Here is a 13,408-nt window from a genome sequence, read left to right on the forward strand (position 1 = left end):
CGCAGGTGTTCCCAGCTGAGAGTGTTATTATCCTGTGTAGCTGCAGTATAACTTAGCTTGTTTTCATCATAGGACCTAAGGTGATTGCTACAATGGAAGGAATCAATAATTTCAAGACACCAAACAAATTATCTGAAAAAAGGAAATCTGGTAAGATTACAGAAGACCTTTTCTTATTGCTGTTTCCACTAGAAATGTTGTAGTGTTTGCTCCTTTGTCATTGTTTGTAAATCATCATAGCACTGGCCATTATAACTGTCCTGACCATTATGGAGTTTTTAATAGTGTGGGCCAGATTTTGTGTGGACTGATCGGCATTGTGACTTTAGGTTCTGTCCAGTGATGGTTTTCTGGCTTGAACTGGAGGATAGCAGAGGAGTTGGCTCTTTCCTTCCAGGTAGGATCCAGAAATCAATCAGCCTTGTACAGCAAGCGTTTTACCTGTGGAGGTGTCTCGAAGATTGTTTAGACTATCTTTAGTTGGTCATGTATAGGTTAATAGACATTAACTTTTTTCCCACTTCAATCTCTATGACTTAAAAAAAAAATCCCTTATGGCACTGGCTCAGCATGTTTTTGTAGAGACGCTTAGTGGGCATACTAGGGTTGTTCCCAGTGTATCTTGGAGTTGGTCCCAGGTGTGCTTTTTAGACTTAAGCCCCTCTGAGATTCCAGCTTCTGCTCCCACACCCGGCCACGTGGACCTTTAAGAACATCTGTATTCCTCAGTGTGCCCAGGCTGTCTTTTACATCAGTGAGTTATCTTTCTGAGATGTGTATCTGTTTTTGAAGTTTGTTCTTCTGCCACTCCTGCCATTTGGTGGTATGTTTTGATTGGTTTATTTTTCTTCTGGCATGAGCAAAGTTTTTTGCTTCTTTCATACCTGGTAATTTTTGATTAGGTGGTAGATATTTTATGTCATTGAGTGACTCCTGGATTTTGGTTTCATAAAGCTCCAAAGCTCATAGAGGTGAGACAGGGTTTTTCTGTTAGTCTTGGCTGTCTTGGACTCACTTTGTAGAATCATAGTGATCCGCCTGCCTCTGCCTCCATGAGTGCTGGTATTAAAGGTGTGCACCACCACGCCCTGCTAAGCTTACTTCTTTTAAGACTGGGCTAAAAGTTAGCTGTCATACTGCTTGTTACCCTTTAGAGGACTTAACAGTCTGCTGCAGTACCACTGGTCTGGCTCATGGTATCTGTCTTACTCCTAGACTGTCATTTGCAGGTATTTAGCATATTGCTTTCCTGGCTTGGAGGATGCTACCCATTATGTGTACAGTTAAGTACTTAGCCACACACTTTATTGGGTCTTTTCAGCTCACCTTTTGACTTTATTTTTAGCCTCCTCTCTGTTCTGCAGCGTAGCCTTCAGCTACGTAGTCGTCCTTGACCTATGGCTGTCTCCTGGTTTGCCAGGACTGCTCCCTCTGTATTCAAGCATAGGGAGATGCCACGGCTTGCTTTGCTGTTTTGTCTGTTCATCTTTGTTCACATACCTGAAAACTTGTATTTTGTTGGGTTTTGCAGTTCATGGAGAGAGAAGTTTCAAGAGCAGTTAGTTATTTCTGACCTGAAGCAGAACCGTCTCATCTATTTATAATTATAGAATGCTCTCAATTATATTTAAGTTTGTTTTATTTTTGTTTGTGCAGATGCCAAAGCAAATTCTAGTATTCAGACATGCATACATTTTGTGTGTGTGTGTGTGTGTGTGTGTGTGTGTGTGTGTGTGTGTGTGTGTGTGTGTGTGTGGTCTCCTTGGACATATGCCATGGGATCAGGAAACTTTATGTAAAAGGCTAAGTTATATAGTTCCAGGCATACAGGTCATATGTATCCCAGGATAGTTATGAACGTGTGAATGTGACTCAGTGCTGAATCCTAAATGTACTTAAAACATTACAAGGTTTTCTTCTAATTTTCTGTTTTATTAACTAGAGTGCAATTTTGAACATGACTTTTGTAGATGTCAATGTATCACAAAGTTGATGTTCCTGGTAGACTTTGAGGATCATATTAAAACTTCCTACGCTTGCTTGTTCTGTCTCTGTCTCAGGTTTTTCGAGACAGGGTTTCTCTGTGTAGCCTTGACTTTCCTGGGATCACTCTGTAGCCCAGGCTGACCTTGAACTCAGATCTGTCTGCCTCTGCCCCCTGAGTGCTGGGATTGCTCTTTTTTTCTTTAGATATATTTTTATTCATTAGTGTGTAAGTGTATGGTGTGTGACACATGCAGGTGGAGACTTTCCTGGAAGTTGGAGTGACAGGTGGTTTATAAGCTGCCTGATATGTGTGCAAGGAATGAAACACTGGCCATCTGTAGGAGTAGCAAGTATTCTTGACCACTGAGCCACCTAACCAACCTCTATGTTCTTTATTTTTTAGTTTGTTTTTGTTTTTTGCTTGAGACAGGGTTTCTTTGTGTATCCCTGGCCATCCTGGAACTTGCTCTGTAGATCAGGCTGGCTTCAAACTCAGAGATTGCCTCTGCCTCTGCCTCCCTAGTGTTGGGTGGGATTAAAGACTATATTCTTTCTTTTTTAATATTTATTTATATATATATGAGTGATCTGTCTTCATATACACTCAGAAGAGAGAAGCAGATCCCTTTACAGATGATTGTGAGCCACCATGTGGTTGCTGGGATTTGAACTCAGGACCTCTGGAAGGACAGCCAGCGCTCTGAACTGCTGAGCCATCTCTCCATCCCCAAGATTTATTTATTATCTATACAGTGCTCTGCCCACATGTGTGCCTGCACATCAGAAGAGGGCACCAGATCTCATTATAGATGGTTGTGAGATACCAGGCGGTTGCTGAGAATTGAACTCAGGACCTTTGGAAGAACAGACAGTGCTCTTAACCTATGAGCCATCTCTCCAGCTATAATCTTTATTTTTAAATAGCCTCTTAAGAATGTAAATAAAAAGAGCCAGTGAGATGGTTTAACAGGGTAGCCCAAATGTGATCTGCCCAAATAGAAACAAGTTGGCCTTTGATGGCATTCACATCTGCACTTGCTCTCCCTCCCCTCCCCCCTGTGTGTGTGTGTGTGTGTGTGTGTGTGTGTGTGTGTGTGTAGTGTGTGTATAGAAACAGATATGAGAGATATATTCATGCACACACAATAACTGAATAGATTTTTTAAATTCTTAGCTTTATATGCCACAAAAAGCAAGCCATTTACATTATTAATGTTACCGTGAGAGTTGCAAAAGTAGTCTTGGTCAAAGCGTACTGTAAAAAAATGATGCCATTATTAATCTTATGGCAAGGTTTTAAGACTGTCAAGGTATTTTTGTGTTGCTTTTTTAAAATGCTAAGTTTTTGCTTTTGTTTTTGCTTTTTAGTATTATGTTCTACTCCATGTGTAAATATCCCTGCCTCTCCATTTATGCAGAAGCTTGGCTTTGGGACTGGGGTCAATGTTTACCTAATGAAAAGGTGAGTACAAGATTTCTTGCTTGTGGAACCTTAGGTCCACTGTGCTTTGATTGGGTAAGTCCTTCATCACACCTGAAGGCTACATTCCAGGTCTTAGAGTCTTGATAGCTGCCAGAACTATCTGCCACAAATACTTTACTCCTAGACTCCTCCTAGTAGATTATTAAAACGGAAGTAGCTTAACCCTTTTCCCTTCTGGCTTTTATAATAAGGCAAAATGGTAGAAAGAGCCTAGAACATGGCTTTGAGTGTGGTGAACAGGGTAGGAGAATTGTTCTACATGGAGTTGAAATAGTAGTTGGTGAAGAAGAGCATGCTAGGGATGGGGACTATTGGCAGTTAATGGCTAGAGGCAAGAGGGAGTCAGTTCTCCTTAGGGATGCAGCCCCTAAGAGGCTACCCATGCTCTAGTAGAAGGTCCTGTACCCATGCATTAAGTGGACTCAGTAGGGGGTGGTGGGGGGAGCTGGAGAGATTGCTCAGAGGTTAAGAATACTGGCTGCTCTTCCAGAGATCTGAGTTCAATTCCCAGCAACCACATGGTGGCTCACAATCATCTATAATGAGATATGGTGCCCCCTCTGGTGTGCAAGCACATATGCAAGCAGAACACTGTATACATAGTAAATAAATAAATTTTTTAAAAAAGAAAGAACACATGAAGTTAGGAAGGAAGGTGGTGGTGGGATGGAAGAGGAATTGGAGGGGAAGGAATGGAAAGTAGATTTGATAAAAACATATTAGTATGAAATTTCAAATAATAATAGAATATCATGCTATTTTAGAGAGACTGTGTTTGAGTACCTAGGTTTCTTTAATATTAATTGTAGCGTGTGATAACTCATCTCTGATTCATATAGATAAATGTTGATAAAATACTAGACTGACATGCCAGGATAGAAATGTTAGGAAATAGGGTAGCAGTTTTCAAGTTTAATTGTACTTTTTATAAACATCCTAGCCTTATCTTCACTCTTTAATCCCTTCTCAGAGCTTAGATGTCAGGTGCTGTTCAGGGTATAAAGACACTGAGTTAGGCAAAGCAGAAATCTAACAGGGTTGATGAGTCAAAGAATTTCATTTATTTTTAAAAACAGATTTCTATGCAGTCAAAATTTGAGTGTGTTGATGGGTTTTGTTGTTGTTGTTGTTGTTGTTGTTGTCTTGTTCTTTTTGGCTTTATGAGTCAGCCTTGGCTACAGCCTTGGCTGTTCTGGAGTGACTTTGTAGACCACGCTTGCCTCGAACTCAAGAGATCCACCTGTTTTTGCCTCCTGGATTCCTGGGATTACAGGTGTGATGGCCTGGCTGTGTCGGTGGTTTCTATTTATTTTGTACACTTAAATTTAAACATGTCTACTTTAGATCTCCAAGAGGGTTGTCTCACTCTCCTTGGGCCGTGAAGAAGATAAATCCTTTATGTAATGATGATTATCGAACTGTGTATCAGAAGAGACTAACTGATGAAGCTAAGATTTTAAAAAACCTTAATCATCCAAACATTATAGGTAAGTTTAAATTGGCTTGGTGGCAGTGTTTGGTAGAACAGTGCTCTGTGTATTTAGGAGCAGTATAGATATACACTGAATTGGTTTTGCTAATAAAAATAAAGTTGGGCCTGCCTGTTGTTGGAATCAAGTTAATGGGAATTGTCTGAAGTAAAAATTCACATAAAGATCTCAGGAATGTAGAGTGGTCTTCATTTAGACCGTGTATGTTCGTTTGAGTGGGTTTGTGCGTTGTTTGCTCTTTGCATTTTCTGGTACTAATAGTGTTGGTGGAGCCATTCTCTTTGCAGAAGGACAGTGAAACTATTGTGATCAGTGGCGCTAGACACACACTTGAAGCCATTGAAGTTGTGCCTCTGCGCGAGTTTTATAAATAATAGCTATCTCATTGTTCTAGTCCAGGTCCAAGTGACATTACTGAGGAAGCCCTGGCTTCTAGAGTCTAATGTCACCTTTTCTTAAGGGTATCGCGCTTTTACTGAGGCCAGTGATGGCAGTCTGTGCCTGGCTATGGAGTATGGAGGGGAGAAGTCTCTGAATGACCTAATAGAAGAGCGGAACAAAGACAGTGGAAGTCCTTTCCCTGCAGCTGTAATTCTCAGAGTTGCCCTGCACATGGCAAGAGGGCTAAAGGTAACTATGCCATTATATTTAAATAGCTTTGGTGAACTATGAAGAAATCAAATATGTTGTACCTATGTTATTGTGTTTTTGGGTAAATAGAACATAAGGGAAGAAATGTATATATTGCCAGGCTGTGGTGGCACACACCTTTAATCCCAGCACTCTGGAGTCACAAGCAGGTGGATTTCTTGAGTTCGACCCAGCCTGGTCTAGAGTCAGTTCCAGGACAGCCAGGGCTATACAGAGAAACTCTGTCTTGAAAAAGGATAGAAAAAGGCAAAGTATTGCTGTTTGCAGATGATATGATAATATATACATTAGTGACCCCAAAATTCTACCACAGAGCTCCTACAGCTAACCATATGAGTGACGTGCTGACTAATGGCTTTTAGTATGTATGTATAGTGAAATCAGTAAGTTGGAGTGTAAACCATGTTGGAGCTTGTTCACCACATGGTGGGCTGCGTTTGAAGTAACATAGTAAGCTTTTGTATAAGAGCAGATCACAGCAAGAATGGCCTCATTTCTAAGTGCTCAAATGCTGACAAATGAGCAGCCATTTTGCAGTACTGTTCAAATGGGACTAATTGCTTGCAACCTAAAAAAAAGTTAATGTACAAAACATAATTTAGTTTTGGGTTACATTTCTGCTTCTGTTCATGAATTATAGAGGTCTCATCACCTGCTTTTCTTGTATTACATCACAGTTTGAGGTAAGTTTGCTTTATTGTGTAAATTCCAAAATTAAATCTGAAACTATTGGAATTGGATGGTTTTGGAATCTTCTGGATAGAAAATTATATGGGCTTTGAGAATTCAGACATCTTTAAGAAAAATTCTAGATGACATTGGAGAAGAATGTTAATTCAGAACATGGCTGTTCTGGCAAGAGATCACATCCAAAGGCCTTCTAGGTCTGTGTGATCTGGCTGGAATACAAGCATGCCTTTAATCCAGGAGACAGAGGCAAAGCTGATCTGAGTTCAAGGCCAGCCTGGTATAGAGCAAGTATCAGGTAAAGAAAAGCTTGGATCCAGGTGTGGTGATACATGCCTTTAATCCCAAAGGTAAAGTTAGTTTATAGAAGGAAGCGCCCACGTTTGAAAGTGATGTCTAATTGAGTGGCAGAAAGTGATGAAACAGAGAAGGTATGACAGAATAGGATAGGCCCAACTCTCACGAGATAGAGAGCAAAGGGAAGCTAGTTAAGAGGCAGTTTTTACCAGGACAGTAATAGAGAGATGGGTTGCAGAGAGAGAAAACTCAGGTGAAGACGGAACAGACCAGAAAACGAGAAGAAGCCAGATTAGAGCAGATTGCTGAGTTAGTTTGAGGCCAAGCAGAACAATTCTGGGCCAAGAGAGAAGCCAGATTAAATAAGTCAGCTGGGAGAAGAGTTTGAGCCAGAACAGCCAGCCAGAGCACAGAACAAGTAAGGGTGAGCTTATTCAGCAGTAAGTCAGAGAAACCCTGTCTGGGGACGGGCCGTGGGGAGGGGGAGAAAAAGCAGAAGTCTCAGAAGCTAACACATTCTAGGCCTAGGTTAGCACAAGGAGGCAGTTAGCTTCCCAGATAACAATTGAGCAAGGGGAATAAAATTACTTTTACATGATATGGCATATTTCCTTCTTGGTTTCAAATACTTTGAAATGATAAGTCTATCATTCAAGCCATTTTTTTAATTGAAAGTGTTTTTATTAGTCTTTTCCTGCTCATGTATCTCATTGCTTTTACAATTTTAGTATCTGCATCAAGAAAAGAAGCTGCTTCATGGAGATATAAAATCTTCAAATGTTGTAATTAAAGGTGATTTCGAAACAATTAAAATCTGTGATGTAGGAGTCTCTCTGCCGTTGGATGAAAATATGACTGGTAAGTAACACTCTTTCTGTTTGTTTGTTTTTTGAAGACATGGTTTCTCTGTGTAACAGCCTTGGCTGTCCTGGACTCTTTGTAGACCATGCTGGCCTCGAACTCAGAGATCCACCTGCCTCTGCCTCCCGAGTGCTGGGATTAAAGGCATGCGCCACCACACCTGGCTGGCTAATAGCACTGTTTTAAATTCATACAATTTTTACATTGTAAAACATAAACCTACATGGCTTTTTTTTTCTTCTTTCTTTCTTTCTTTTTTTTTTTTTTTTTGAGACAGAGTTTCTCTGTGTATCCTTGGCTATCCTGGAGTCACTTTGTAGACCAGGCTGGCCTTGAACTCAGTGATCCATCTGCCTCTGCCTCCCACATGCTGGGATTAAAGGCATGTGCCACCATGCCCGGTGTTTTTAAGATTTACTTATTACTGTGTATACATTGCTCTGCCCGCATGTCAGAAGAGGGCCTCAGATCACATTACAGATGGTTGTGAGCCACCATGTGGTTGCTGGGAATTGAACTCAGGACCTCTGGAAGAACAGTCAGTGCTCTTAACCGCTGAGCCATCTCTCCAGCACCACCTACATGGCTTTAAATGAACTGTTTTAGAAAAGTTTTTAACACTTAGCATCTTTAGTGTTTTGCCTCTTCTGAGCCCCCAGCTCCTTCCTCGTCACATGGACAATTACTGTCATACTAGACTAGCGCTTCCCCAGCTTCTGGACATTCTGCTGCATCATGGTGGTCAGAATTCGCTATTACATCTTCCCCTTTCTCCTCAAATGTTTCTTTCTCTGCTTGTAAATTTATTGAGAGCCTCAAAGTAGAATTTTGAAGACAAACTTCTTTGATTAAACTACTTGTTTGGAAGTGAGTTATATGCATTGTTTTAAATTCTATCCTTATTTGTATAAAAATGGAGATAATAGTAAGGGATGCTGAGAGATTATATTTTGTAGTGTAATATACTTTAATCCTGTTCAGTGAATTTGATTGATCTTCATCACACAAATAGTTTTTAAACATGTAAAGGAAATTTTGCCTTTAGGAAGACATCATACCTTTAAATCTTCCCTGGAAAAGGGAATTAAAGAGACTATTAACAAAGTATCTAGGAGAGCCTTGAGTATTTGAAAGCTTAGCGTGTAAATTTATGTAACTATTGGGGGTCATTGGGTCATAGCAAGGGAAATCTGGAGACTATTTTGAGTTGATTCATAAAGTGATACATGTAAAACCACTTATTTCCCAGGAAAACTAGTAGTTATTAGTGATTATGTTTAAAAAAAAGACCAAACTCAACACCACTGGCTGTACTTCTTCGTCAGCCAAAAAGGAAAAGCAGAGTCGTGAAAGGAGTAAGAAAGCAGGGACAGAAACCAGAAAGACAGGAACAGAAGTCAAGAAAAACAAACCCTGAAAAATGTTAATAACAAAAGCTGGATTTATGGAAAAAGAAAAAGAACATAACCCTACTATTAGGCATGAAGAGGGTCACAGCTGCATGTTTGACAGATGTGTACATGTAAACACAGCTGCATTTCATCAAGTTGACAACATAGATGAAAATGATAATTTCCTAGAAAAATATAAATATCAGAATTGATATAAGAACTAGGAAATCCAAAAATCTCTTATCTCATAAAGAAACAGTCAACATATGGTTGATTTTTAGAAGAAAAGTGATACTAGAATGAGTAGAAAATACTAGGAAAATGAAAAAAAAATTAAATTCCATTTATAACTGGTAAGCCCCCAAGATATTTAAAAATCTAAGAATAAAGTGAATAAATCCACTAGGTTTAAGCCTCTAGTCTGGAAGCCATAAAGCATTACTAAGCTGTAACTAGATGGAGAAAGATCTGTGTATTAGGAAATTGATACTATTGAAATGTTAATTCTTTGCAGATTGATCTAAGAGTCCTTTTCCTAATCAACTTTTACTAGGTTTTTATTGTTTTCTTTACTTTTTGTTTTTGGTTTTTGGACACAGGCTTTCTCTGTAACAAGAGTCCTGTCTGCCTTGGACACTCTGTATACCAGGCTAGCCTTGAACATACAGAGATGCCCCTGCCTCCGCCTCTGGGGTGCTGGGATTAAAGGCGTGCACCACACTTGGCTTTGGTTTTTCTATTGAAATTGATCAAACGGCTGTAGATTGTACAGGGACTTTGAGTGGCATGGTTATTCCTGTGTGGACACTTTAAAGGCCAGTGTGATTATCCCTCCTGGTTCTCTTGACTTAGCAACTGTGGAAGCACTGAAACGTCATTTTGTTCCCAGCCTCTGTGATTTCTTTGCTTGAAGAAAATTCAAGGCCCAGACACGAAGTAAGTGATCTGCAGTGTCACATGCACATCTTTGAAGCCAAGCAAGGTGGTCTGGCTTGAGTCTGGAATTTTGACATCTATATTCTTTATATTTCTGTTACTTTCTAAGAGAACTGTTTTTGTTTTGTATTTTGAGACAGTTTCTGTGTGACCTTGGCTGTCCTGGAACTTGCTTTGCAGACCAAACTGGACTTGAACTCAGATTCTCCTGCCTGTGTCCTCAGGGCTAGGATTAAAGGCATGGGCCACCACTGCCCAACTGAACTGTTTTGTTATATTCCCACCAAGTGATAAGATTTTAATACTTGCCAGTCTGATAAAAGACAAATCCTTTATAGAGGTTGAGCTCCCCATACAAATGGGTTTTGTTTGTTGCTTGCCTTTCTCCATGATCTTTAATGCTTACTCTCATGACTATTCTACTTGTATTTTTTTTGTGTGTGTCAGTGACTGATCCTGAGGCCTGTTATATTGGTACTGAGCCATGGAAACCCAAGGAAGCCTTGGAAGAAAATGGCATTATTACTGACAAGGCAGATATATTTGCTTTTGGCCTTACTCTGTGGGAAATGATGACTTTATGTATTCCACACATCAATCTTCCAGAAGATGATGATGATGATGAAGGTATAAATATAAATAGGTTTAACATAAATCTGAGTTTCTCTCCAGTAGATTAATGCATACAATTGTCCTTTCACTAAGTTAAAATTTAAACAGCAAGTTGTTTTTTATATAAGACTGTGATTAATTGGTTAGACTTAATCTCATACAAATGATACACAGATTGAGAATAGGAAGATAAGGGTATTCCTCGCTGAACCCCCTCCACTCATGTGTTCTCCCATTTTTCTTTAATAAATCTGCATTGGGTGGGTGGGGCATCTAGTTAAACAGTTTTCCTTAACTTTTTGCTGGAGAGAAAATAGCTAATCTCTGTTGCAGGAAAGTTGACAGACTGCCTGCTGTATAGGGAATGCTATCTTGTTGCAGGAGGGTAAGCTGTTGAGGTTTTCCATGACCCACATGATTTTGCTTGTTTTCATCTCTAACCCCTTCATGTGCAGATGCAACCTTTGATGAGAGTGACTTTGATGATGATGCGTACTATGCAGCCCTGGGGACCAGGCCATCCATCAACATGGAGGAGCTGGATGGATCCTACCAGAAGGTCATTGAACTCTTCTCTGTGTGTACAAATGAGGACCCTGACAATCGTCCTTCTGCCGCACACATTGTTGAAGCTTTGGAACTAGATGGCCAGTGACGCCACTTCTGGTCATCTAAGCATGGAGCATAGTTTGTATGTTAACTCAGATGCATTTATTTAGTTACTATGACCTGCAGTGGCTAGACTGGCTTATTTTAGGACCACTACATAGTTAATGTCTGCATAATTTTCTGACATGTTATTTCTTATAAGCATTTATTGTACTGGATAGTCTGTGAAGTTTAAAAAGCTAGTTCCCCAAGTACCTAGATGCTGCCCCTACTGATTTAAAACACTATTGATCTCTGTCTACGATGACTTAGACGCAATGGACCACTGCTTTATCAAAGGTCTTTTTAGGCATTCTCTTTTTTAATGGGCTACTAAATTTTTTTTTTTACAACATATAGTACAAAGTTAGTCTTCATCTGTTCATAATATCCAGCCTTTAGCTGGTCTGTCAGCCCGTGTGCTCTGGAGCTTGAAAAGAGCATGGCTCAGAAGAATAGCTCCTAGGGTATTTTAGACCCTAGTTATAGCTGTCTTGCATCTCTCTACATCTTAGTGTCTAGTTTCTTGAATATTTTTTGTGCTCTTTTTTTTTTTTTTAACTGACTGTATCCTAAGTCTTTAAAAGTTGTGATGTACGAATAAACAAACAATAAAGGGCAGTTTTAGTACCAGGCACCTCAGCATTACCTTCTGTTGTTGATGTCTTGCCATTGGACTTGTGGAGTGAATGTGGTTTCTCTCAGTCTTGTTTTTTTATGTGTAAAGTAAGGTTAAATTGGATCAGTTGTTCACATTGTCCATTAAAACAGTAGGAAAGTGATATCAAGTTGAAAGCTTACTTATAGAATTGTTTAACTGTGCACACTGAAATCAAAGTCTTACCTGCCCTTTCTCTGATGTGTCATCTTTAGTAGATTTGCCCAGTTGATAGGTCCTGCTTACTGGCCATAAAGCATGAATTACCTCAAACATAAATTGGCACTTTCAGTGATTTATTCTGTTCCTATAGACACCCTATTTTCTATATATCACTTTACATCACTACTTGTCACAATAAAGCAGTCTGACATGCAATTCAAGTCCACACTTAACTCGGATTTCCTGTGACCTTTTCTGTTCTACAATCCCCTTCAAATGCCACACTTGGAGATGTCATAATCCCTTGACTATTAAGTTTTAGATTTTTGTTTTCCATTGCTTGAGTTCTAGGGTGTGTGGTGGTTAGGTATTTTGTACAACAGAGCTCAACTGGGACTTGTCTGCTTATTTCATGTTCATGTGTGATTACAGGGTTTGGGAAAGGTAAATACCCTTCTCCTATAGCAGGCCATCAATATCAACACGGTAACACTGACTGTTGACTGCTCACTAGCTGTTGCTATTGTTGGCAGAGTATCTGCTAGTACAGTACACATTTCTTCCTTTCCAATGCTATACTTGTATGTATAGTTTGCCTTAGCATATGTGGATTTATTGTTCTCCATAATTCATTTTTTAGTATGGACTCAAATTATTACACTACATGGTATTGCTATTCAATCAGCTTGTCCTAGTGTATTAGCCAGGGGCTCTTTTAGTGGACTCCAGTGTTCCTTTGACATGAACCATATGATCTGGATTTCCTTTTTAAAATTTTTTGATGTTGTAAGATCTAGGTTTATGTGACCCAGGATTTCCCCCAGAACTCCACAATTTTTTTTTTTTTTTTTTTTTTTTTTTGAGGAAGGTATTAAAAACAAGATATAAGTGTTCTATGTACTTTACTCCTGCTAAGTATCAAGACATTTTAAAAAAGATTTATTTATAAAAAAAAAAAGATTTATTCATGTATTTTATGTACATGAGTGTTCTGGCTTCATGCACATCAGAATGGGGAATCAGATCTTATTATAGATGGTTGTGAACCACCACCAGGTTGCTGGGAATTGAACTCAGGACCTCTAGAAGAACACTCAAGTGCTCTTAACCACTGAACCATCTCTCCAGCCCCATTTCAAGACTTCTGTTTGTGAGACAAAACTGTAAACAAATTAACAGTGTCAATATAAACTACAGTATACACTTAAACACGTGAAGTAAATTAAACTGCAAAACTCATCTGAAGCAATGTTAACTATATCCAAAGTAGGATTATATATAGGGAAGCTACTTCTTTCAACCTATTTCTCTAGTATCTCTAGTTTTTGTTTTCAAAAGGTAGTTGTAATGATAACAATAACTTAAATCAGAGTAGTAACGGGATGTTATGAATAGTTCTGGGCCAGTGAGGTGTCTTAGCAGGTAAAAGTACTTGCATAAGCGTGGCCACCTGACTTGGGCCGTAGTAGGGGTTGCTCTCTGGCCTCCACATAGGCACCTTGAAATGCACGCAGGCACGTGAAAACACACTAATAATAACAATTAT

At 39.4% G+C, this 13,408-nt stretch overlaps 1 protein-coding gene across 2 annotated transcripts; it reads left to right on the forward strand.

The window, feature by feature from the left end:
* The first annotated feature begins 33 nt into the window (after nt 1-33).
* On the forward strand, nt 34-11,166 carry Pbk (PDZ binding kinase). 2 transcript variants are annotated; one of them, XM_051161048.1, is made up of 7 exons: nt 34-150; nt 3,355-3,448; nt 4,814-4,956; nt 5,420-5,589; nt 7,323-7,452; nt 10,230-10,409; nt 10,850-11,166. In XM_051161048.1, exons 1-7 carry the CDS (start codon nt 93-95, stop codon nt 11,047-11,049), a joined length of 975 nt encoding a protein of 324 aa, XP_051017005.1. In that variant the 5' UTR covers nt 34-92; the 3' UTR covers nt 11,050-11,166. The 2 variants fall into 2 exon arrangements, with proteins under 2 accessions (XP_051017005.1, XP_051017006.1); XM_051161049.1 differs by lacking the exon at nt 10,230-10,409.
* The last annotated feature ends 2,242 nt before the right edge of the window (nt 11,167-13,408 follow it).

The sequence above is a fragment of the Acomys russatus genome, chromosome 18 (assembly GCF_903995435.1).
Source record: "Acomys russatus chromosome 18, mAcoRus1.1, whole genome shotgun sequence".
NCBI lineage: Eukaryota > Metazoa > Chordata > Mammalia > Rodentia > Muridae > Acomys > Acomys russatus.